At 48.3% G+C, this 27,793-nt stretch overlaps 1 protein-coding gene across 1 annotated transcript in view; it reads left to right on the top strand.

Annotated features, from left to right (window-relative positions):
• The window catches only part of LOC134966791 (multiple epidermal growth factor-like domains protein 11), a 138,288-nt gene that overhangs the window by 46,867 nt on the left and 63,628 nt on the right, over positions 1 to 27,793 (top strand). The window contains exons 8-10 of the mRNA XM_063943806.1: positions 8,693 to 8,913; positions 11,603 to 11,749; positions 12,771 to 12,935. Of these exons, the coding sequence (XP_063799876.1) occupies positions 8,693 to 8,913; positions 11,603 to 11,749; positions 12,771 to 12,935 (533 nt within the window). The remainder of the gene's footprint in view (positions 1 to 8,692; positions 8,914 to 11,602; positions 11,750 to 12,770; positions 12,936 to 27,793) is intronic.

Here is a 27,793-nt window from a genome sequence, read left to right on the forward strand (position 1 = left end):
ACAAACTGGCTCTACAGAGGCAAGATGTCCACCTCATCTTCACCCTCCGATATATCACCGTGTACATCCCCCTCCTCACAGATTATCAATTCGTCCCCACTGGAATCCACCATCTCAGCTCCCTGTGTACTTTGTGGAGGCAATTGCTGCTGGTCAATGTCTACGCGGAGGAATTGATTATAATTCATTTTAATGAACATCATCTTCTCCACATTTTCTGGATGTAACCTCGTACGCCGATTGCTGACAAGGTGAGCGGCGGCACTAAACACTCTTTCGGAGTACACACTTGTGGGAGGGCAACTTAGGTAGAATAAAGCCAGTTTGTGCAAGGGCCTCCAAATTGCCTCTTTTTCCTGCCAGTATAAGTACGGACTGTGTGACGTGCCTACTTGGATGCGGTCACTCATATAATCCTCCACCATTCTATCAATGTTGAGAGAATCATATGCAGTGACAGTAGACGACATGTCCGTAATCGTTGGCAGGTCCTTCAGTCCGGACCAGATGTCAGCATCAGCAGTCGCTCCAGACTGCCCTGCATCACCGCCAGCGGGTGGGCTCGGAATTCTGAGCCTTTTCCTCGCACCCCCAGTTGCGGGAGAATGTGAAGGAGGAGATGTTGACAGGTCGCGTTCCGCTTGACTTGACAATTTTGTCACCAGCAGGTCTTTCAACCCCAGCAGACTTGTGTCTGCCGGAAAGAGAGATCCAAGGTAGGCTTTAAATCTAGGATCGAGCACGGTGGCCAAAATGTAGTGCTCTGATTTCAACAGATTGACCACCCGTGAATCCTTGTTAAGCGAATTAAGGGCTGCATCCACAAGTCCCACATGCCTAGCGGAATCGCTCCCTTTTAGCTCCTTCAATGCCTCCAGCTTCTTCTGCAAAAGCCTGATGAGGGGAATGACCTGACTCAGGCTGGCAGTGTCTGAACTGACTTCACGTGTGGCAAGTTCAAAGGGCATCAGAACCTTGCACAACGTTGAAATCATTCTCCACTGCACTTGAGACAGGTGCATTCCACCTCCTATATCGTGCTCAATTGTATAGGCTTGAATGGCCTTTTGCTGCTCCTCCAACCTCTGAAGCATATAGAGGGTTGAATTCCACCTCGTTACCACTTCTTGCTTCAGATGATGGCAGGGCAGGTTCAGTAGTTTTTGGTGGTGCTCCAGTCTTCTGTACGTGGTGCCTGTACGCCGAAAGTGTCCCGCAATTCTTCTGGCCACCGACAGCATCTCTTGCACGCCCCTGTCGTTTTTTAAAAAATTCTGCACCACCAAATTCAAGGTATGTGCAAAACATGGGACGTGCTGGAATTTGCCCATATTTAATGCACACACAATATTGCTGGCGTTGTCCGATGCCACAAATCCACAGGAGAGTCCAATTGGGGTAAGCCATTCCGCGATGATCTTCCTCAGTTGCCGTAAGAGGTTTTCAGCTGTGTGCGTATTCTGGAAAGCGGTGATACAAAGCGTAGCCTGCCTAGGAAAGAGTTGGCGTTTGCGAGATGCTGCTACTGGTGCCGCCGCTGCTGTTCTTGCGGCGGGAGTCCATACATCTACCCAGTGGGCTGTCACAGTCATATAGTCCTGACCCTGCCCTGCTCCACTTGTCCACATGTCCGTGGTTAAGTGGACATTGGGTACAACTGCATTTTTTAGGAGACTGGTGAGTCTTTTTCTGACGTCCGTGTACATTCTCGGTATCGCCTGCCTAGAGAAGTGGAACCTAGATGGTATTTGGTAACGGGGGCACACTGCCTCAATAAATTGTCTAGTTCCCTGTGAACTAACGGCGGATACCGGACGCACGTCTAACACCAACATAGTTGTCAAGGACTCAGTTATCCGCTTTGCAGTAGGATGACTGCTGTGATATTTCATCTTCCTCGCAAAGGACTGTTGAACAGTCAATTGCTTACTGGAAGTAGTACAAGTGGGCTTACGACTTCCCCTCTGGGATGACCATCGACTCCCAGCGGCAACAACAGCAGCGCCAGCAGCAGTAGGCGTTACACGCAAGGATGCATCGGAGGAATCCCAGGCAGGAGAGGACTCGTCAGACTTGCCAGTGACATGGCCTGCAGGACTATTGGCATTCCTGGGGAAGGAGGAAATTGACACTGAGGGAGTTGGTGGGGTGGTTTGCGTGAGCTTGGTTACAAGAGGAAGGGATTTACTGGTCAGTGGACTGCTTCCGCTGTCACCCAAAGTTTTTGAACTTGTCACTGACTTATTATGAATGCGCTGCAGGTGACGTATAAGGGAGGATGTTCCGAGGTGGTTAACGTCCTTACCCCTACTTATTACAGCTTGACAAAGGGAACACACGGCTTGACACCTGTTGTCCGCATTTCTGGTGAAATACCTCCACACCGAAGAGCTGATTTTTTTGGTATTTTCACCTGGCATGTCAACGGCCATATTCCTCCCACGGACAACAGGTGTCTCCCCGGGTGCCTGACTTAAACAAACCACCTCACCATCAGAATCCTCCTGGTCAATTTCCTCCCCAGCGCCAGCAACACCCATATCCTCCTCATCCTGGTGTACTTCAACACTGACATCTTCAATCTGACTATCAGGAACTGGACTGCGGGTGCTCCTTCCAGCACTTGCAGGGGGCATGCAAATAGTGGAAGGCGCATGCTCTTCACGTCCAGTGTTGGGAAGGTCAGGCATCGCAAACGACACAATTGGACTCTCCTTGTGGATTTGGGATTTCAAAGAACGCACAGTTCTTTGCGGTGCTTTTGCCAGCTTGAGTCTTTTCAGTTTTCTAGCGAGAGGCTGAGTGCTTCCATCCTCATGTGAAGCTGAACCACTAGCCATGAACATAGGCCAGGGCCTCAGCCGTTCCTTGCCACTCCGTGTGGTAAATGGCATATTGGCAAGTTTACGCTTCTCCTCCGACAATTTTATTTTAGGTTTTGGAGTCCTTTTTTTTCTGATATTTGGTGTTTTGGATTTGACATGCTCTGTACTATGACATTGGGCATCGGCCTTGGCAGACGACGTTGCTGGCATTTCATCGTCTCGGCCATGACTAGTGGCAGCAGCTTCAGCACGAGGTGGAAGTGGATCTTGATCTTTCCCTAATTTTGGAACCTCAACTTTTTTGTTCTCCATATTTTATAGGCAGAACTAAAAGGCACCTCAGGTAAACAATGGAGATGGATGGATTGGATACTAGTATACAATTATGGACGGACTGCCACGGTTAGGTGGTATAAAAAAACCACGGTTAGGTGGTATATATTATAATAATAATACAATTATGGATGGACGGACTGCCTGCCGACTGCCGACACAGAGGTAGCCACAGCCGTGAACTACCGCACTGTACACTGGTTGATAAAGAGATAGTAGTATACTCGTAACAACTAGTATGACACTATGACGACGGTATAAAGAATGAAAAAAAAACCACGGTTAGGTGGTATATATTATAATAATAATACAATTATGGATGGACGGACTGCCTGCCGACTGCCGACACAGAGGTAGCCACAGCCGTGAACTACCGCACTGTACACTGGTTGATAAAGAGATAGTAGTATACTCGTAACAACTAGTATGACACTATGACGACGGTATAAAGAATGAAAAAAAAACCACGGTTAGGTGGTATATATTATAATAATAATACAATTATGGATGGACGGACTGCCTGCCGACTGCCGACACAGAGGTAGCCACAGCCGTGAACTACCGCACTGTACACTGGTTGATAAAGAGATAGTAGTATACTCGTAACAACTAGTATGACACTATGACGACGGTATAAAGAATGAAAAAAAAACCACGGTTAGGTGGTATATATTATAATAATAATACAATTATGGATGGACGGACTGCCTGCCGACTGCCGACACAGAGGTAGCCACAGCCGTGAACTACCGCACTGTACACTGGTTGATAAAGAGATAGTAGTATACTCGTAACAACTAGTATGACACTATGACGACGGTATAAAGAATGGAAAAAAAACCACGGTTAGGTGGTATATATTATAATAATAATACAATTATGGATGGACGGACTGCCTGCCGACTGCCGACACAGAGGTAGACACAGCCGTGAACTACCGCACTGTACACTGGTTGATAAAGAGATAGTAGTATACTCGTAACAACTAGTATGACACTATGACGACGGTATAAAGAATGCAAAAAAAACCACAGTTAGGTGGTATATATTATAATAATAATACAATTATGGATGGACGGACTGCCTGCCGACTGCCGACACAGAGGTAGCCACAGCCGTGAACTACCGCACTGTACACTGGTTGATAAAGAGATAGTAGTATACTCGTAACAACTAGTATGACACTATGACGACGGTATAAAGAATGAAAAAAAAACCACGGTTAGGTGGTATATATTATAATAATAATACAATTATGGATGGACGGACTGCCTGCCGACTGCCGACACAGAGGTAGCCACAGCCGTGAACTACCGCACTGTACACTGGTTGATAAAGAGATAGTAGTATACTCGTAACAATTAGGATGACACTATGACGGTATAAAGAATGAAAAAAAAACCACGGTTAGGTGGTAGGTATATAATAATAAATAATACAATTCTGGTCGGACGGACTGCCTGCCGTGTGCCGACACAGAGGTAGCCACAGCCGTGAACTACCGCACTGTACACTGGTTGATAAAGAGATAGTAGTATACTCGTAACAATTAGGATGACACTATGACGGTATAAAGAATGAAAAAAAAACCACGGTTAGGTGGTAGGTATATAATAATAAATAATACAATTCTGGTCGGACGGACTGCCTGCCGTGTGCCGACACAGAGGTAGCCACAGCCGTGAACTACCGCACTGTACACTGGTTGATAAAGAGATAGTAGTATACTCGTAACAATTAGGATGACACTATGACGGTATAAAGAATGAAAAAAAAACCACGGTTAGGTGGTAGGTATATAATAATAAATAATACAATTCTGGTCGGACGGACTGCCTGCCGTGTGCCGACACAGAGGTAGCCACAGCCGTGAACTACCGCACTGTACACTGGTTGATAAAGAGATAGTAGTATACTCGTAACAATTAGGATGACACTATGACGGTATAAAGAATGAAAAAAAAACCACGGTTAGGTGGTAGGTATATAATAATAAATAATACAATTCTGGTCGGACGGACTGCCTGCCGTGTGCCGACACAGAGGTAGCCACAGCCGTGAACTACCGCACTGTACTGTGTCTGCTGCTAATATAGACTGGTTGATATTTAAAGAGATATTAGTAGTATACAACAATACTATACTGGTGGTCAGGCACTGGTCACCACTCCTGCAGCAAAAGTGTGCACTGTTAATTAATATAATTGTACTCCTGGCTCCTGCTAACAACCTGCAGTGCTCCCCAGTCTCCCCCACAATTAATTATAAGCTTTTAATTTATACATTGATGACTGTGCAGCACACTGGGCTGAGCTGAGTGCACACAGACTGAGTCACACTGTGTGACTGACTGTGCTGTGTATCGTTTTTTTTTTCAGGCAGAGAACGGATATAGCAGAGAGAAGTGAACGGATATATTATATTAAATAAAAGTTAACTAGCAACTGCACTGGTCACTGACTGTGGTAAACTAACTCTGTCTGCGACTCTGCACAATCTCTCTCTATCTAATCTATCTATCTCTATTCTAATGGAGAGGACGCCAGACACGTCCTCTCCCTATCAATCTCAATGCACGAGTGAAAATGGCGGCGACGCGCGGCTCCTTATATAGAATCCGAGTCTCGCGATAGAATCCGAGCCTCGCGAGAATCCGACAGCGTCATGATGACGTTCGGGCGCGCTCGGGTTAACCGAGCAAGGCGGGAAGATCCGAGTCGCTCGGACCCGTGGAAAAAAAAGTGAAGTTCGTGCGGGTTCGGATTCAAAGAAACCGAACCCGCTCATCTCTAATGTTAAGACACATCATTAAACATATTTTTAAACAGTCTGCGCCCAGCGCCATAAGTACATTTAACAGTGACGCCAAGCGCCTATTGTCCGCAACATGGCGCCGGGCACTAGGGGTTAACCCCTTCAGTACTGCAGCGGCCATTGTACACGTGGGCTGGGGGTCTCTCCGGCCACAGAAGGTGTTGGACGGTTTGGCCTTTCTAGTTTTAGCAGCCCGAAAAGGACAGTGAGGCAGCTGAAGAAAAAGGTTTCTTCATAGCAGGTGCAGCTGAGGGAAGAAAAGGTGACTTACCTGCTGTAGCCGTGGAGATCCACGCATCCAACGCTTCCCCAAAGAGAGCCTGACCTGTGTAGGGTAGGGTCTGCACACCTCTCCTGGATTCCGCGTCGGCAGACCACTGGCGTAGCCCCAGTCCTCGACGAGCTGAGACAGACATGGAAGATATTCCTGCAGCCATTGAACCCAGGTCTTTCATGGATTCCACCCATAAATCCTGCAGAATCCTGAATGTTACGTAAAAACAATTCAACGTCACTTTTATCCATTGTATCCAAATCCTTAAGTAACGTGCCTGACAACTTTACTGTAGCTTTGGAAATCCATGCACAGGCAATAGTAGGACGAAGTATCGCCCCTGAAGCCGTGTATATGGATTTGAGCGTAGTGTCAATTTTGCGATCAGCCAGTTCTTTTAACGCGGTAGATCCGGGTACAGGTAAAACCACCTTTTTTGAGAGTCTTGATACAGACGCGTCAACTATGGGTGGGTTTTCCCATTTTTTCCTATCCTCCTCAGGGAAGGGGAAAGCAACCAGAACCTTTCTAGGGATCTGACATTTTTTCTCTGGGTTTTCCCATGCTTTCTCAAAAATAGCATTTCATTCTTTGGACGCAGGGAAGGTTAGCGAGGCTTTCTTATTGTCAGTGGAAAAAGCCTCCTCAACCTGCTCAGGTGTTGTATCAGCAATATTCAACACATCTCTAATGGCCTCTATCATCAACTGCACCCCTTTTGCAAGAGATGCCGCCCCCCGCAGCACATCCCCATCACCATCTGCCGTGTCAGAATCGGTATCCGTGTCATCTTGCATAATCTGGGCAAGAGCAGGTTTGTAGGAACATACAGTAGGGGGTCCTGAGGTAACAGAACCGGACCAAACTGCCATAGAGTTCTGTAAAACCGGAGTTGCAGATTCATTCTGTGCAACCCTAGTAGAAATCTGAGAAATCATACTTTTAATAGAGGCTAACCATTCCCTTGCAGGGACCTGTGCTAACACAGTGCAATCCTGATTACATGGAATGGGATCATCCTGAGAGGATATATTCTCTGCAGCATATGACACAGAGTCCCTGGACAGTGCTTAATGGAGACCACAGACACTCCACACACACACACACACACACACACACACACACACACACACACACACACACACGGGAGGACAGACAGAGTTTCCCCCCTAAGAATGGCAAGAGAGACACAGAGATTGGAGCCAGCCCACACCAGCGCTTCAGGATACAGGGAAACCTCTATCCAGTGCTTACTATGTACCTTAATAGGTTGCACAGTACAGATAAACAGCCCCCCCCCTCTACAACCCGCTGGTACCGTAGAGATAGCTGGAGCTGATTTGGAGGGACAGCTCTCACTGACAGCGCTTCTGAAGGCTGGAAAATGGCGCTGAACGCTGCTAGGTCCGCTCTGAGGAGAAGCTCCGCCCCCTTCAATGGCGTCTTCCCGCTCTTCTGAAGATTATACTGGCCTGAGGAATTGTGCTGGCAGCGATCCTGGGACCCTGACAGGCTTGAAGGTCAGTGTAGGGTGTAGGCGCTAGCTCAGGGCGCCCCTCACAGCGCCGCACCATGTATCATTAAGCCCCAGAACGCAGTTAGTACTGCGCTCCATACCCTGTTGCCGCCATCTTCACACCGGCTCCCCGCTTGCTAGGGGGGCCGGTGACTCACTCACCACTGATCTTCTGGCTCTGTAAGGGGGTGGCGATCTATCCCCTCAGGAGCTCAGTGTCCTGTCACCGGAGATAGTGGCTCAGACCCCGCAGGGCGGACACTACTCCCCCCCTCCCCCCACCCCCTTAGTCCCACGAAGCAGGGAGGCTGTTGGCAGCAGCCTCCCTCTGCCTAAACTCTATTAAAAATAATAAAACTAAAAGAACTCCTATGGAGCTCCCCTAGCTGTGACCGGCTCCTCCGGGCACATTTTCTAAACTGAGTCTGGTAGGAGGGGCATAGAGGGAGGAGCCAGCCCACACTCTCAAACTCTTAAAGTGCCAGTGGCTCCTAGTGGACCCGTCTATACCCCATGGTACTAATGTGGACCCCAGCATCCTCTAGGACGTAAGAGAAAAAATTAATATGACACGGCAATGTAATGCCAATGATCATTTTACTGCTAGGTGGCAGACCCTAGGCCTTGAGCTGCCGCACGTTGGGCCTGATACACATATGGACAAATAGCGCGGTGATGCTTTCACGTGGTAATGCCGCAGGAGGCGTCTGGTATAAGTAGACACTTCTCTGGGGGGATACAAAGTGAAACGTTTATAGGAAACATTTAAAGGAAATGTTTATAGTCAGCGCTGCAGATGAATTATTATAGGATAGGAAACACCGTTTGCTCTAGGAGGAACGTGTTCCAGCGGTGGCACTACCGGCGGTGCTGCGTGCGATATGCGTCCTCCTATTGCTGTCCTTTGTAACTGTCACCGATTCATTCTAGGTATGTCTGTAAGGAAGGCAGCTCCGTCTCCTGCCCCTCAGATGACGTTCACGGCTACCGTTGTCCGGCTGGATTTTACTGCCCCAGCGGCACAAGTATCAAGATCCCTTGTGATCCTGGGACATATAGCCCTATGCCTGGGGCAAGTATATGCCTGCCCTGCCCTGCTGGGAGTAGCTGCCTGCATGTGTCCACGGTGGAGCCGCTCAGCTGCCCCCGAGGTAACGATCAGCCTAACCACCCCGTTACTTGCTGTGATTTGTAGGCTATTCTACTGCAAGATCAATGTGCATGGTATTGGTTCTGGCATTTGTTATGTTTGTGTTTATTACATGTATAGTGTAACACTTCCCATCATGCTAATGTGGCCGGGGTGCTTGTCTAATAACCCGCCGTGTCCGGAGTGAGGATACAGGGTTGCAGATCACTCCGGTACGCCAATAGATAAAAACCAATGGTGGTTTTGTGAACAGAATGATCGATAAACAGCGCAGCACACTTCCAGTGTTACAGTCCAACACGACAGTCCCCGCAGCGGATCCCTGGCAGAGCATCAGCTCTTAGCCTAGGATCAGAGATTCCCCATCTCTCTGGGTAGCTCTACTTATACCCCCAGAATAGTCTGAGGCTGCAGGGGTGCTTTGCTTTCTTCTGAGTCTTAAGGGGGGTACACATGGAGAGATGTGTGCTGAGCGAGGGTGGGGGACGCTCACTTCACGCAGCGGTGAAGTGAGCGATCTACTAGATTGTGCCTGCACGCACACCAATCTAGTGCCGGCGATAGCGACGCGCGGCCCATAGCTATCGCTGTGGGGCATACACACGGACAGATCCGTGCTTAATTTCTAAGCAATCTAGTCAGATCTCTCCGTGTGTACCCCCCTTTAGCATCCTAAGGCATTGGAATACGATACATATTTCCTGATTAAGGTGATTACGTCAGACACAGAGAGCCGCCCTGTCTGGCCGGAGCTGGAACAAGTGAGGGGACACGATCTCCTGCGGCACACAGGCATAGCTTCTGTTACACAATAGTCTGGGATATCTGATCATCTAATTATTGGTGTGCAGACTTGTTCCTATGGCTAAAGTAAACAATAAATCTAGGGCTGACAGGAGTACAGTACACAGTGTAACAGATAACACAATTACATATATTACCAATATTAAGGCCGGTTCAAACAGGTAGCCGGTGATTTACCGACGCACACAATACCAACAGCCATTGCCATACAGTCAAAATACCGACACAGTCAAAATACAGACATTCATTATGCTGACATGCTCAAAATGCCAATTTTTGAAATGCTGACATGTCAAAATGCCAACATGAGTTTTTTGCCCCAAAACAGACTTGTTTATACTTTACCATCCCAGTGGACCTGGAGGGGGAATATAAGAGTGAGGCGAGCGCAGCGAAGCACCGTGCCTGAAGCATGGCAAGCGCAGAGAGCCATGCAAGGGGACGCGGTAGACTTAGACGGTGTTCATGTTGACCTATGTCGACATTGACACAAAAAAAAGAAAACCACATATCAGTATTTGACGTGTCGGTATTTGAAATGTCGGTATTCTGACTATATGTCGGCATTTTGAACGTGCCGGCATTTGGACTGTGTCAGTATTTTGACTGTAGGCCAATAGCTGTTGGGATTATAACCATTGGTATTGTGTCCGTCGGTAAATCATACTGAACCCATTCAAACACTGGGCCCAATTAAGACTTGATCGTAGCAGCAAATTTGTTAGCAGTTGGGCAAAACCATGTGCACTGCAGGGTGGGGCAGATAGAACATGTGCAGAGAGAGTTAGATTTGGGTGGGTTATATTGTTTCTGTGCAGGGTAAATACTGGCTGCTTTATTCTTACACTGCAATTTAGATTTCAGTTTGAACTCATCCCACCCAAATCTAACTCTCTCTGCACATGTTACATCTGCCCCACCTGCAGTGCACATGGTTTTGCCCATCTGCTAACAAATTTGCTGCTGCGATCAGGTCTGAATTAGGCTCACGGTACGGAGGAGAGCAGGAACATGCATGGGGAATGTACAAACACAAATACTGAATGCAGATAGTCCTATAGGGGGACATGAGGGTAAAAAGTACATCTTCACCAGGTTGTGTTGATGTGGGAAATGAGGCATAACTATTAATTATCGCAGACCTCTCATTTCCTCACATCCGGGAGTTCCGCAGGGTTACAGGGCTGCAGGATACCCTTCTGGAATCCCCTCACTTCCCTAATGAAGTGGTCAGGTGTGTCCGGCCCCCACTGCGTGATGCCGCAGATTGTGCCATTGTACAGTGAGGTCTGGGAACACTGGGGCAGATGTATTACGCCTGGAGAAGTGATAAACCAGTGATAAGTGCAAGGTGATAACGCACCAGCCAATCCGCTCCTAACAGTCGATTTATGTATTGGAGCTGATTGGCTGGTGCGTTATCACTGCTTTATCACTTCTCCAGGCTTAATACTTCTGCCCCATGATGACACGAAACGCGTCGCCACAATCTGGGAACATGATGACACAAAACACGTCAGCACAATCCCTGCACTTGGGAAAGTCACAAAAGTAGTCCTGTATGAGTTGAACTTATTACTGAGGCTCGGTGGAATGTCATGGTAACGTGTAACTGTTCTAATTACCGCCTGGATTCATCTATGTAACTTTCTCTTAGGGTTTAGAGGCTCTGTATGGTGGAATCAACCTTCAGACTATACTGCACCTGCCCTAACCAGAGGCAAATACCTCCCTACTGTCCTGATATCATGTAGACCGTACCGATATGAGGGGTTTGTCTAGTGGATCAGTATGAGGACAGGGGGAGATATGTGCTGGGAACTGGTGCCCATTCAATGCCGTGTGCTCTAGTCTTATGAATAGCCATATCATTCTGTTTCTTGCAGGTAGTTACTGTCCAGCTATGACCGCAGCACCTATTCCGTGTCCGGCCGGCACTTTCAATCCTCTAGAAGGGGCGCTGACGTCTGCCTCCTGCAAGAGGTGTCCGGCAGGGAGATACTGCCATGGGGAGGCCAACTGGGAGCCTGACGGTACAGTATTCAGCTGTTCTAGGAGCCAAGTGTCCAGACCAGACCATGACCACCAAACGCGACTTATTATAGGGGAGGTCAGCAGGCACTAGAAGCGTAATGAGAGAGAGACGTGAGCGTTGTGATGGCATATGGTTAATGGGTCTAGGAGAGAGTTTAGGTGCAGATGTTAGAAATAGACACTTGAGGGCCTTTGGGGGGTTTGGACCTTATACCGGGTACAGATGAGGAAGCGCAGAGTAACTGCTGAACCTGGTATAACTTTGGGCAGCAGTGTAAGACCACACCCATGAGACGCCAACATGAGCCACGTAGTCTGATCGTGTACTTTCCTCCCACGTGTTGATGAGCGGAACTTTGAGCAAAGCTGTTACAGTATTAAAGCTGTGTACACACTTGTCCAATCCTCGGCAGATCCAACTCCTGACCGACCGGTCTGTCTGACTTCTGTACCCTCTTCCGACCAACACCTGATCCTGGTCGCCTGTTGGGTATCCTTGTTTTTCAACATGTGCAAAAACCTGGAGACCCGGAGACCGGAGCTAGTGACCGATCTCTGGTCTCGGCAGCTCTGCACACCAACAGCGTGACGGTGTTGTGGGATATGGAGGGATCTCGCCACCGTCCACTGTTGCCGTGGGACCTGGTGTGATGCGTCAGCAGTGGGCATGGCAGCCGGGCTGGGCCCAGCTACTTTCCAGGGGGCAAAGCTTAATCACAGGAGGCGTGGGCCTGGGCCCCCAAAGGTCTCCTCTCCATCAGACCTGGGCCCAGGTAATTTGTACCCTCTCCCCCCCATCTCTCGGCACCACTGATGGCAGCTGTGGCGACAGACATAGGGGATCAGCCTGGTGCGGCTTTTTTGGAAAATAGGTGGAAGCACCAGTGTGGTGAGAATCATCTGTCTCTCTGCTAAAGTGCAAAGTTCCCACGGATGGTGCGTCTGGCACATAGTTGTAGAAATAAGAGTATCAGGACAGCTCAGACTGCAGAGCTGACGATTAGTCTTCTCTCCGTGCAGGGCTGTGCTCTGCCGGCTACTACTGTGAAGGAGAAGCTGCAGACGCCATCCCCCAGAAGACTTCTCTCTTCCCGCTGAACGGCCCCTGTCCTGCTGGTCATTACTGCCCGGAGGGAACACGCAATCCCAAGCCTTGCCCTGTCGGCACTTTGAAAAACACAACAGGTCAGTGAGTTCTCTCTGGAATAATGTAGATTAGCAGGATCTATACATGTGGTGCTGCTAGCCTTGGTGACATCATTCTGCATGGAAGGGTGGGGTCAGAAGTAACATGTGCAGAGAGTTTTATAGTTGGAAGGGACGTGTTGTAATGTCATTCTAAATTACAGTGTAGAAACAAAGCTGCCCAGTAGTTTTTAACTACGGTGCATGCAAAAGCAGCCAGTATTTACCCTGCATGCAAAAGCAGCCAGTATTTACCCTGCATGCAAAAGCAGCCAGTATTTACCCTGCATGCAAAAGCAGCCAGTATTTACCCTGCATGTAAAAGTAGCCACTATTTATTTACTCTGCATGCAAAAGCAGCCACTATTTCTCTAACGTCCTAAGTGGATGCTGGGACTCCGTAAGGACCATGGGGAATAGCGGCTCCGCAGGAGACTGGGCACAAAAGTAAAAGCTTGAACTAGCTGGTGTGCACTGGCTCCTCCCCCTATGACCCTCCTCCAAGCCTCAGTTAGATTTTTGTGCCCGAACGAGAAGGGTGCATGCTAGGTGGCTCTCCTGAGCTGCTTAGAGTAAAAGTTTATTTTAGGTTTTTTATTTTCAGTGAGTCCTGCTAGCAACAGGCTCACTGCATCGTGGGACTAAGGGGAGAAGAAACGAACTCACCTGCGTGCAGAGTGGATCGGGTTTCTTAGGCTACTGGACATTAGCTCCAGAGGGACGATCACAGGTTCAGCCTGGATGGGCCCCGGAGCCGCGCCGCCGGCCCCCTTACAGAGCCAGAAGAACGAAGAGGTCCGGTGAAATCGGCGGCAGAAGACGTTCCTGTCTTCAACTAAGGTAGCGCACAGCACTGCAGCTGTGCGCCATTGCTCTCAGCACACTTCACACTCCGGTCACTGAAAGTGCAGGGCGCTGGGGGGGAGCGCCCTGAGACGCAATAAAAACAAAAATACCTTAGGATGGCAAAAGAAATACATCACATATAGCTCCTGGGCTATATGGATGTATTTAACCCCTGCCAGTTTTCCAGAAAAAAGCGGGAGATAAGGCCGTCGTGAAGGGGCGGAGCCTATCTCCTCAGCACACAAGCGCCATTTTCCCTCACAGTTCCGCTGGAAGGACGGCTCCCTGACTCTCCCCTGCAGTCCCTACAGAATCAGGGTAAAAACGAGAGAGGGGGGGCACTATTGGCAGCTAAATTATAAACAGCAGCTATAAAAGGGAGTAACACTTATATAAGGTTATCCCTATATATATATATATAGCGCTCTGGTGTGTGCTGGCAAACTCTCCCTCTGTCTCCCCAAAGGGCTAGTGGGGTCCTGTCCTCTATCAGAGCATTCCCTGTGTGTGTGTGCTGGGTGTCGGTACGATTGTGTCGACATGTATGAGGAGGAAAATGATGTGGAAGCAGAGCAATTGCCTGTATTAGTGATGTCACCCCCTAGGGAGTCGACACCTGACTGGATGGTTGTATTTAAAGAACTACGTGACAATGTCAGCACTTTACAAAAAACTGTTGACGACATGAGACAGCCGACAAATCAATTAGTGCCTGTCCAGGCGTCTCAGACACCGCCAGGGGCGATAAAACGCCCGTTACCTCAGTGGGTCGACACAGACCCAGACACGGATACTGAGTCCAGTGTCGACGGTGAGGAGACAAACGTAATGTCCAGTAGGGCCACACGTTACATGATCACGGCAATGAAGGAGGCATTGAACATTTCTGACACTACAAGTACCACAAAGAAGGGTATTATGTGGGGAGTGAAAAAACTACCAGTAGCTTTTCCTGAGTCAGATGAATTAAATGAGGTGTGTGATAAAGCGTGGGTTTCCCCCGATAAAAAAGTGCTAATTTCTAATAAATTATTGGCACTATACCCTTTCCCGCCAGAGGTTAGGGCGCGTTGGGAAACACCCCCTAAAGTAGATAAAGCGCTCACACGTTTATCTAAACAAGTAGCGTTACCGTCTCCTGATACGGCCGCCCTCAAAGAACCAGCGGATAGAAGGCTGGAAAATATCCTGAAGGGTATATACACACATACTGGTGTTATACTGCGACCAGCAATCGCATCAGCCTGGATGTGCAGTGCTGGAGTGGCGTGGTCGGATTCCCTGACTGAAAATATTGATACCCTGGATAGGGACAGTATATTACTGACTATAGAGCATTTGAAGGATGCATTACTATATATGCGTGATGCACAGAGGGATATTTGCACCCTGGCATCAAGAGTGAGTGCTATGTCCATTTCGGCCAGAAGAGCGTTATGGACGCGACAGTGGTCAGGGGATGCGGATTCCAAACGACATATGGAAGTATTGCCGTTTAAAGGAGAGGAGTTATTTGGGGCCGGTCTATCGGACCTGGTGGCCACGGCAACGGCCGGAAAGTCCACCTTTTTACCCCAGGTCACCTCTCAGCAGAAAAAGACACCGTCTTTTCAAACTCAGTCCTTTCGTTCCCATAAGTACAGGCGGGCAAAAGGCCACGCATTTCTGCCCCGGGGCAGAGGAAGAGGAAAAAGACTGCACCAGGCAGCCTCTTCCCAGGAGCAGAAGCCCTCCTCTGCTTCTGCCAAGTCTTCAGCATGACGCTGGGGCTTTACAAGCGGACTCGGACACGGTGGGGGCCCGTCTCAAAAATTTCAACGCGCAGTGGGCTTACTCGCAAGTGGACCCCTGGATTCTGCAGGTAGTATCACAGGGGTACAAACTGGAATTCGAGACGTCTCCCCCTCGCCGGTTCCTGAAGTCTGCTCTACCAAAGTCTCCCTCCGACAGGGAGGCAGTTTTGGAAGCCATTCACAAGCTGTATTCCCAGCAGGTGATAATCAAGGTACCTCTCCTACAACAGGGAAAGGGGTATTATTCCACGCTGTTTGTGGTACCGAAGCCGGACGGCTCGGTGAGACCAATTTTAAATCTAAAATCCTTGAACACTTACATAAAGAGGTTCAAATTCAAGATGGAGTCACTCAGAGCAGTGATAGCAAACCTGGAAGAAGGGGACTATATGGTGTCTATGGACATCAAAGATGCTTATCTCCACGTCCCAATCTACCCTTCTCACCAAGGGTACCTCAGGTTTGTAGTACAAAACTGTCATTATCAGTTTCAGACGCTGCCGTTTGGGTTGTCCACGGCACCTCGGGTCTTTACCAAAGTAATGGCCGAAATGATGATTCTTCTTCGAAGAAAAGGCGTTTTAATTATCCCTTACTTGGACGATCTCCTGATAAGGGCAAGGTCCAGGGAACAGTTAGAAGTCGGAGTAGCACTATCTCAGTTAGTGTTACGTCAGCACGGGTGGATCCTAAATATTCCAAAATCGCAGCTGATTCCAACGACACGTCTCCTGTTCCTAGGAATGATTCTGGACACAGTCCAGAAAAAGGTGTTTCTCCCAGAGGAGAAGGCCAGGGAGTTATCCGAGCTAGTCAGGAATCTCCTAAAACCAGGCCAGGTGTCAGTGCATCAGTGCACGAGGGTCCTGGGAAAAATGGTGGCTTCTTACGAAGCGATTCCATTTGGAAGATTCCATGCAAGAACGTTTCAGTGGGATCTTCTGGACAAATGGTCCGGATCGCATCTTCAGATGCATCAGCGGATAACCCTGTCGCCAAGGACAAGGGTGTCTCTTCTGTGGTGGCTGCAGAGTGCTCATCTACCAGAGGGCCGCAGATTCGGCATTCAGGATTGGATCCTGGTGACCACAGATGCCAGCCTGAGAGGCTGGGGAGCAGTCACACAGGGAAAAAATTTCCAAGGCTTGTGGTCAAGCATGGAAACATCTCTTCATATAAACATTCTGGAACTAAGGGCCATTTACAATGCCCTAAGTCAAGCAAAACCCCTGCTTCAGGGTCAGGCGGTATTGATCCAATCGGACAACATCACGTCAGTCGCCCACGTAAACAGACAGGGCGGCACGAGAAGCAGGAGGGCGATGGCAGAAGCTGCAAGGATTCTTCGCTGGGCGGAGAACCATGTGATAGCACTGTCAGCAGTGTTCATTCCGGGAGTGGACAACTGGGAAGCGGACTTCCTCAGCAGACACGACCTTCACCCGGGGGAGTGGGGACTTCATCCAGAAGTCTTCCAAGAGATGGTAAACCGTTGGGAAAAACCAAAGGTGGACATGATGGCGTCCCGTCTCAACAAAAAACTAGACAGATATTGCGCCAGGTCAAGGGACCCTCAGGCAATAGCGGTGAACGCTCTGGTAACACCATGGGTGTACCAGTCAGTGTATGTGTTCCCTCCTCTGCCTCTCATACCAAAAGTACTGAGAATCATAAAAAGGAGAGGAGTAAGAACTATACTCGTGGTTCCGGATTGGCCAAGAAGGACTTGGTACCCGGAACTTCAAGAGATGCTCACGGAGGACCCGTGGCCTCTACCTCTAAGAAAGGACCTGCTCCAGCAGGGACCTTGTCTGTTCCAAGACTTACCGCGGCTGCGTTTGACGGCATGGCGGTTGAACGCCGGATCCTGAAGGAAAAAGGCATTCCAGAAGAAGTCATCCCTACCCTGATAAAGGCCAGGAAGGATGTAACCGCAAAACATTATCACCGCATTTGGCGAAAATATGTTGCGTGGTGTGAGGCCAAAGAGGCCCCTACAGAGGAATTTCAACTGGGTCGCTTCCTACATTTCCTGCAAACAGGACTGTCTATGGGCCTAAAATTAGGGTCCATTAAGGTTCAAATTTCGGCCCTGTCGATTTTCTTCCAAAAAGAACTGGCTTCAGTGCCTGAAGTCCAGACGTTTGTCAAAGGGGTACTGCATATGCAGCCTCCTTTTGTGCCCCCGGTGGCACCTTGGGATCTCAATGTGGTTTTGGGGTTCCTAAAATCACATTGGTTTGAACCACACACCACTGTGGAATTAAAATATCTCACATGGAAGGTGGTAATGCTGTTAGCCCTGGCTTCAGCCAGGCGTGTCTCAGAATTGGCGGCTTTATCTTATAAAAGCCCTTACCTGATATTTCACAACGGATAGGGCAGAATTGAGGACTCGTCCTCAATTTCTCCCAAAGGTGGTTTCAGCGTTTCACGTGAACCAGCCTATTGTGGTGCCTGCGGCTACTAGGGACTTGGATGACTCCAAGTTACTGGACGTAGTCAGGGCCCTCAAAATATATATTTCCAGGACGGCTGGAGTCAGGAAATCTGACTCGCTGTTTATCCTGTATGCACCCAACAAGCTGGGTGCTCCTGCTTCTAAGCAGACGATTGCTCGTTGGATTTGTAGTACAAATCAGCTTGCGCATTCTGTGGCAGGCCTGCCACAGCCAAAATCTGTAAAAGCCCATTCCACAAGGAAGGTGGGCTCATCTTGGGCGGCTGCCCGAGGGGTCTCGGCTTTACAACTTTGCCGAGCAGCTACTTGGTCAGGGGCAAACACGTTTGCTAAATTCTACAAATTTGATACCCTGGCTGAGGAGGACCTGGAGTTCTCTCATTCGGTGCTGCAGAGTCATCCGCACTCTCCCGCCCGTTTGGGAGCTTTGGTATAATCCCCATGGTCCTTACGGAGTCCCAGCATCCACTTAGGACGTTAGAGAAAATAAGAATTTACTTACCGATAATTCTATTTCTCATAGTCCGTAGTGGATGCTGGGCGCCCATCCCAAGTGCGGATTGTCTGCAATACTTGTATATAGTTATTGTTACAAAATTCGGGTTATTATTGTTGTGAGCCATCTTTTCAGAGGCTCCTTCGTTTATCATACTGTTAACTGGGTTCAGATCACAGGTTGTACGGTGTGATTGGTGTGGCTGGTATGAGTCTTACCCGGGATTCAATATCCTTCCTTATTATGTACGCTCGTCTGGGCACAGTATCCTAACTGAGGCTTGGAGGAGGGTCATAGGGGGAGGAGCCAGTGCACACCAGCTAGTTCAAGCTTTTACTTTTGTGCCCAGTCTCCTGCGGAGCCGCTATTCCCCATGGTCCTTACGGAGTCCCAGCATCCACTACGGACTATGAGAAATAGAATTATCGGTAAGTAAATTCTTATTTTATTTACTCTGCATGCAAAAGCAGCCAGCACAGTTTTTACCTTACATGCAAAAAGCAGCCAGTATTTACCCTGCATGCAAAAATAAAAAAAAAAGTTTTTGACTCCGACCCCTTCTTTGCATTATAATATGGTTTGTCCCTGGATTAAATTGCTCCTTTTTTTAATTGCACCTGACTATGGGGGTAATTCAGACCTGATCGCAGCAGCAAATTTGTTAGCAGTTGGGCAAAACCATGTGCACTGCAGGTGGGGCAGATGTAACATGTGCAGAGAGAGTTAGATTTGGGTGGGTTATATTGTTTTGGTGCAGGGTAAATACTGGTTGCTTATATTAGCTTTCAGTTTGAACACAACCCGCGCAAATCTAAATCTCTCTGCACATGTTACATCTGCCCCCCCTGCATTGCACATGGTTTTGCCCAACTGCTAACAAATTTGCTGCTGCTATCAACTCTGAATTAGGCCCTATAAAGCAGGCCCATAGTGTCACATGATGCCTCCATACTCACAAGGTACTTGTGTCAGGGGCTGTGAAGGGATAGAACAGGTAGGTGCCTCTAGGCCTAGTTTACCAGCCCTGCACCATGGTGCTAAACATGAAATAATGAGGACTAAAATCTGACCCTTGTTTCTGACATACAGTACTTGTAATCTCTAGGTGGCTCTTCGCTGGTCAGCTGCGTGCCATGCTATGCTGGGCATTTCTGTGCCAGTCCTGGTCTTAGTTCACCCACAGGATTGTGCGCCACTGGATTCTACTGTCCAGGCAATTTCACTAGTACCAGCCCCACAGCCTTCCTGTGCCCAAAGGTAATGGAAACCATTGTACACGTCTCTTACATGCTTGAACGTATCATCCTCTGTATGCTCCAGAATAAATATTGCTACTGTATATTGGCCGTGTCGGCGCCAGTGGCAGAACAGCCACCGTTGCCGAGTCCTTGGCCTCTACAGGGCCATCATTGCGCCAGTCGGAGCCTGAAAGTGAGACCCTACTTTATTATCTGTGGCATTAACCTTTGAGCAGCAGGACAAATCTGTATTAAAGTTATAAAATACAGAAATAGCTGATTATAATTGGCACAAAATGACCACATGGAGAAGATAAAGTGATTCTACGAGCAGAAAGTAGCTTCTAATTGCCAAAATGTATTGTTTCAAACGCAGTCATTCCCATCCTGCATTAGGACTGTATAGTATATGCAGTATGGGAAGGTGATGAGATCATGAAACTTGAATTCCAGCTTCAATATTCCTATAACCAATGACTGATCACAAGATCATTATACCGTGTCAGCACAGAAGCCATGTTGTCAGCCTGGCAGCAGCATAGTGATGACACTTCTGATGAAATGCTGTGTCACAGCGGAGAAACGCGTCAAGTGACAGGAAATGCCATTGACATGCTAGTGGAATCCATGCCTCCATGATGGAGTAGTGAGCCGGACTCCCAACAACTATTCACAGCCTTTTATAGGCTAGGGATGGCAGCCCACTATTGATGTTTGTAAAACATTGATGGTTGACAGCCAATGACAGATAACAATGGTGGAGACCCAACGGTGATTTAGTACAGCAACAAAGCCACCAGCACCTTTTATAATTTTGATTGCCTTCAGCCAAGCGCCTGTTTCATATCTGGGTGCCTGACACCTGTTAGCCATGTGCAATAGGGTATCCGGACTCTGGGTTGACACCCATTGGGCGACAGTGAATAGGTCGACACTAGAAATCGGTCGACACGGCCATTAGGCCGACATGCAAAAAGATCGACATGAGTTAAAAAAAGAATCCTTTTTTTGAACTTTTTTCATACTTTACGATCTATGTGGATAACGATTGGGAACGGTAACCTGCAGGACTGAAGTCAACCTTTTTTCACGTCGACCTTGTTCATGTCGACCTAATGGTCCTGTCGACATATTTCTAGTGTCGACCTAGCCACTATCGACCAATAGGTGTCGACCTAATGGGTGTCTACCTAGACACTGTCGACACTGAGTCCCATACCCATGCAATAGAATGCTGGGTTCTCATAGGCAGGGTGTCCCACAAGGTTGCCCACCTCATGGTGCAGCTGGCTCCAGGGCGTCGCTAGGATTCGCAGGATCAATATCTCTGCAAGGAGAACAATGCAGAAACCATTAGCTGCCCCTTCAGCAGATGGGAAGAAAGCTCTGGGGTCATGGCGGCCTTCATCGGGATGGGCAGATGGTTATCACAATCGTCTCACCCACCATAAGTTCACCCATCACTCGCTTGCGCGTTTAGGTGAATTGGTTTGCTCTTCCACAGGAATGCAAATACTGCCTAAAGCCCAGGAGTAGTTGGGAAATGGCTGGAAAGGCAGGACAACGCAGAGTATAACCTCACAGAGCGGACACTTTGCTGGACAGTGCCCTGTACAGACACCCACAATGACCCTATGATGCTTCTTTCCTTCTGGGCAACTAGCCACCAAACACAGTAAACTCCAACATTCTCGCTCAGGTGTGGTGCATTACCCTAGATTCCTGCTGCTAATGACGGTGACTAAATCTACAGTCACCGCATAGGTGAGCTTATTGGACCTGCCAAGTATGATAACAATGATGATCTTGGCAAGGTGTGGGGTCACCTCCTACAGTGTGTGGATGGCCTGGCAGAGGTTTTCCATCCTCTGCTTTTGTTTTGGGAACCTGGGCACAAGTTTCCTTACTGTCTTTGGTAGCTCAGTGGGCCAGGGCCTAGTGAGCAAAGTGCACCACCTAATTACAAGGGAACATCAAGGGCTAATGACCACTTTACAGCGCCAATGTATCTACAGTATGCGGACCTAAGGCGCAGAGCCTAATGCCCACTAAGCAGCAACCTGTCGGGCACTAGGCCCGTGGAGTCATGGGCCTAGTGCCCGATATGAGGATCAAATCCCAGGTGGTCTAGTGGGACAAAGATAGGAACTCAGGGCCCTAGGATGCCCCTTGACCTATGGGAGCGGCTACAGAGGACAGCTTTGTATGGCTCCTCCACCTTACACCATGCAGGTCCTCAATTTGCCCCTGACTAATAGCCCCCATCCTCAATGCTCTGCTACAGCTCTGATGTCTTCTGGCATGCCCATGCAGTCATCATGGTACCACCGTCCTCAATGCTCTGCCGTAGCTCTGAAGTCTCATGGCATGCCCATACAGTCCTCATAGTACGACCGTCCTCAATGCTCTGTTGTAGTTCTGAAGTCTCATGGCATACCCATGCAGTCATCATGGTACCACCGTCCTCAATGCTCTGCCGTAGCTCTGAAGTCTCATGGCATGCCCATACAGTCCTTATAGTACGACCGTCCTCAATGCTCTGTTGTAGTTCTGAAGTCTCATGGCATACCCATGCAGTCATCATGGTACCACCGTCCTCAATGCTCTGCCGTAGCTCTGAAGTCTCATGGCATGCCCTTGCAGTCTTCATGGTGCCACCGTCCTCAATGCTCTGTCGTAGCTCTGACGTCTCATGGCATACCCATGCAGTCCTCATGGTACCACCGTCGTCAATGCCCTGTCGTAGCTCTGAAGTCTCATGGCATGCCCATGCAGTCCTCATGGCACCACCGTCCTCAATGCTCTGTCGTAGCTCTGAAGTCTCATGGCATGCCCATGCAGTCCTCATGGCACCACCTTCCTCAATGCTCTGCCGTAGCTCTGAAATCTCATGGCATGCCCATGCAGTCATCATGGCACCACCGTCCTCAATGCTCTGCCGTAGCTCTGAAGTCTCATTGCATGCCCATGCAGTCCTCATGGCACCACCGTCCTCAATGCTCTGCCATAGCTCTGAAGTTTCATGGCATGCCCATGCAGTCATCATGGCACCACCGTCCTCAATGCTCTGCCGTAGCTCTGAAGTCTCATGGCATGCCCATGCAGTCATCATGGTACCACCTTCCTCAATGCTCTGCCGTAGCTCTGAAGTCTCATGGCATGCCCATGCAGTCATCATGGTACCACCTTCCTCAATGCTCTGCCGTAGCTCTGAAGTCTCATGGCATGCCCTTGCAGTCATCATGGTGCCACCTTCAGGTTTCTGTTGGTTTCCTTGTTGCTTGAAGCTCTCCCTCCACCAGCAACTGCAGATTGGCCTCTTCCTGCCGGCAGGTCATGACCAGCTCTGATGGGATTGCCATATGCGCAGAATGTGAAAGGGGGCACGCCGATTGGCAGAACTTGAATTCTTTCAGATTTAAACTCTCCACAGCCAACAAACGGCAGCATAATTACTGCCACGCCGATGAGTAAGGTTCCCATTGTCACCCCATCTGGTCTGCAGGTTCCCTCTTCACGCTCACAATGTCCCAAACTGGGCATCCAGCCACAGAAGCTGCTCTTGCTTGGAGTAAGCCGCTGATATCACTGCGAGGGGAATGCTGAGAGGTGGCAGAGCAGGGAAGCCAAAAACTAATTCAGGCTTGATTATACATTGCTAATCACACATATTAATGATCTAATAATAGCTGACATAACTCACAGATGAATGTAACACCCTAGCTCTGTCACCCTGCTAACTGTTCCTTAAGGCCTTGTGCACACAGGTGATATGCACTTGTGTAGTTGTGGCAAGCCATTAAGTAAAAAAGAAAAGTTTAAATCCCTGTGTATCACCGTTCCCAGGTTCTTGTCTCAGGGCATTCTCTACCTGCCTCCCAGCCTGCAGCCTGACAGTGAATGGTTGTCAGCCTGCAGATTGATGGATGGATGGCTGGAGCCATCCACCAATCAGAGTGCAGCATTCTCTACCTGCCTCCCAGCCTGCAGTCAGACAGTGAATGGTTGTCAACCTGCAGATTGATGGATGGCTGGAGCCATCCACCAATCAGAGTGCAGCATTCTCTATCTGCCTCCCAGCCTGCAGCCTGACAGTGAATGGTGGTCAGGCTGCAGATTGATGGATGGCTGGAGCCATCCACCAATCAGAGTGCAGCATTCTCTACCTGCCTCCCAGCCTGCAGTCAGAGTGTGAATGGTTGTCAGCCTGCAGATTGATGGATGGCTGGAGCCATCCACCAATCAGAGTGCAGCATTCTCTACCTGCCTCCCAGCCTGCAGCCAGACAGTGAATGGCTGTCAGCCTGCAGATTGGTGGATAGCTGGAGCTATCCACCAATCAGAGTGCTGAGAGCCATTCACTATATTGAAACATGTGGAGACATGGAGGGATTTTTTTTTAACTGGTTCCTGTGAATGGGTGTGTAGGGGCTCCAGTGCTTTGCTTAGCCCGGGGCCCACAATGCTGTCAGGACAGCCCTGCATGTAAGTGTGTGTCTGTATATAGTATCTAGTACAGATGAATAGACACTAGAGCAGCTCCCCTGTAGCCTATATTGTAAAGCGCAACGGAATTTGCTGCGCTATATAAGAAACTGTTAATAAATAAATAATAAATATAGACAGGAATAGTTTTAATCACCTGTTGCTAAATAATGACTTGTCCTTTAGATGCCCTATTAGTTGCGGCGTGGTGCGGTTCCTTCTGGTATTTATGTGATCTCATTTAGATAGATCTGTTCCCGGCATAATTGCAAGGTTCATATTTATCCAAGTCCCTCCCTGAGACACGAGAACTAGGAGACAGGAAGCGTCTGGGACGTATGACTGTGCGAGGCACAGGGGACGCTCAATTATGTGTGGAGGAAAGAATCCACGGAGATAATAAATGCAACACTGACTGATATATTGTGTGGTTAAACTCCGATTGTATTGTACTACTGCAGATAGTTAAATCTAATAATTATATATACACCGTATAATTATGTCTGTAATGATGGTAAATTCAGTGCAGGCTTCTGTACACTATCAGTTCTGCATGTTCAATGCTGGTATCCTGTCATTGTACCAGTGCCAGGGCCTGGCTGCAGAGAGCCTGACTATGATATCTCTCTCCCGCATGTTGCCTCCAGGGCAGCCGTCAGGGGGGCAACGTGGGGACTGGTGTCCCGGGCCCTTACAGAGAGGGGGGCCCACCCCTGACTATGATAATCTCTCTCCACGCGTGTTGCTTGCCTCACATACTCTTGTAAAAGTTTCCATACATTGACATAACTTTAGTACTTGTCCACTTTTTCCTGTCTTTCGTATGAACATAGGCCCTCATTCCGAGTTGTTCGCTTGTTAGCTGCTTTTAGCAGCATTGCACACGCTAAGCCGCCGCCCTCTGGGAGTGTATCTTAGCTTAGCAGAATAGCAAACGAAAGATTCGCAAAATAGCGAATAGAAATTTCTTAGCAGTTTCTGCGTAGCTCCAGACCTACTCACAAATAGCGATCAGTTCAGTCAGTTTCGTTCCTGGTTTGACGTCACACACACACCCAGCGTCCGGCCAACCACTCCCCCGTTTCTCCAAACACTCCTGCGTTTTTGCCTGACACGCCTGCGTTTTTCCGCACACTCCCAGAAAACGGCCAGTTTCCGTCCAGAACCACCCACTTCCTGTCAATCACACTCCGATCACTTCAACGATGAAAAATCTTTGTTCGGTCGTAAGTAAATCTACTAACTTTTGTGCAAAAATACCATGCGCATGCGCATTTTTGCCTTAATCGCTCCGTAGCGAAAATCGGCAACGAGCGAACAACTCGGAATGACCCCCATTGTATGGAAATATTTATAAAATATACATACTGTATATAGGGCAACCAATGAACGGCAGCGGGGCTGGATGCAACAATGAGGGGGGGGATTATGTATGCTGGGCGGCACTTTTTCGGTGGCAGCACGTGGGTGCTTGTACTGGTACTGTCAGCCCAAAAAGTACCACTAAGTGCAAAATATTTCCACTTATGCCATCTTGAATATACTGTAAGTGGGTAGGACGTGCACATACTGCCCCTGTAAGCTGTCCTACTTAGTAAATATGTATACATAATTAGAAATAAAAATATTTCATAGTTAGTGGGTTTTTTTTAATTATTCTATTAAATTGACTATCATCAAATGAGGGCTTATAACCAATCAATAAAAAGAATAAAATTACACAGGCCCCCTGACTGTACTAATTTCCCATCCATAGCATTCACCATCTCGCTCTGGGACAGGCTTACTAAGACCTTCTCTTTATTGTCCGCCCCTCCTGCTCTTTCTTCCCTATGGGATAATCCACTCTTCTTCGGAGGTAGGGATGCACATGCCTTTCAGCATTGGTTAGCTCATGATCTTCTGTTTATCAATGATATTGCATTGTTACGTGGATATAGCATTGTTACGTTCTTTTCCACCCTCTTCAGATTTACAGAGTCGATATGGACTCCAACCACAATGTTTCTTCCAGTACCTGCAATTACGTAGCTTTCACTTAGCTTTTCTTCAATCGCATAGTTCTTTGACCAGATCCCCTATGGAGTCACTATGCTTTGTTCACTCTCCCTCTAAGGGCCTTTTATCAACAATATATCGCCAATATACTCGTAATCTACCCACATTGGCCCCACACGAGATGGCTTGGGAAAATGACTTGCAAGACCACATGGGTGTGGACACCTGGGGGCAGAAGTCTTGTCTTGTCTTGTCTGTTCGGTCCATCCCTGGGACATCTAAACCTTTACAAAAGCTCATCTGGCATATCACAACCGCACTGAAATGTAAAATTGCTTACCACTGGAAATCGCACACAATTCCCTCCATGGCGGCGGTGGTTGCGGCCGTCTGGGATACTTACCATATGGAATTCCTCTCCAGTGTGGTTGACAGCAATGCGTTAGCCTTTACTGATACTTGGTCTCCATGATTGGCTTACTATAAATGCCCCCCTCCTTTGACATACGGTTTCTGACGCAACTACTTTGGTTTTCTTTGCATTAATATTTGGGATTCCTGCTAATCCGTATGTTTGATAACGTATGTATGCATTGCGGTACTCCCCCCCCCCCCCCCCCGCACCCCTTTTTTCCTTCTGTCTCCCCTCCCCCCCCCCCCTCCAACTGTTCATTGTCTATTGTACATTGACAACATTTTTAAATAAACAGTATTTACAAAAAATAATAATATTAATAATAATAATAATAATAAAATTAGGCAGGTGGGGGGGGGGGGCGTTACTGTTATGCCCATGGGCACCATCACCCCTAAATCCGCCACTGATTACCATTCAGATCTATACATGCATTGCATGTAAAATAAATGGAACAAATCTACAGAAGGAAATAATTATCTTTACAGGCAATAGCCGGGGGTTCCCGTATAATGGCTCATCCCAAGGGAGCTGAGGCAGCAGGTTCTGGGGCAAAAGAATTAAGACTTAATTAAAATATCAATGCACTAAATGCAAAAGTCTACATGGGTGTTAGCTAGCGGCTAGATGTATTATCACGCCACAATGTCATTTCTATATACAGTTACACATCTCATATACTAGTAATCTGCACATAAAAGCATTCGTTGCATTGTTGTACTAATTACCCCTTCTCCGCTCCATGCGTGTGCCATAGGGTTCACTGGGGCAGATGTATTACCCTGGAGAAAGGATAAAGCAGTGATAAGTGGAAGGTGATGACGCACCAGCCAATCATTACGGATTTGAAAAATGACAGGAGCTGATTGGCTGGTGCATTATCACCTTGCACTTATCACTGCTTCATCACTTCTCCTGGCTTAATACATCTGCCCCAATATTTCAACTCTCCAGTTTTATCTCATCTGTGTTAATATCCCGGCTGCCATTGAGTTTATCATGTACATCAGAGGACACACAGCGAGGTCTGACACCGCCTGTCAGCTGGTGCTTTGTCTATAATCCTGCTTTGTGTCGGCAGTCCCTCTCTGCCGACGTCTGAGGGTGATGTGTATTGTAAACCTAT

The sequence above is a fragment of the Pseudophryne corroboree genome, chromosome 10, assembly GCF_028390025.1.
Source record: "Pseudophryne corroboree isolate aPseCor3 chromosome 10, aPseCor3.hap2, whole genome shotgun sequence".
Classification (NCBI taxonomy): domain Eukaryota; kingdom Metazoa; phylum Chordata; class Amphibia; order Anura; family Myobatrachidae; genus Pseudophryne; species Pseudophryne corroboree.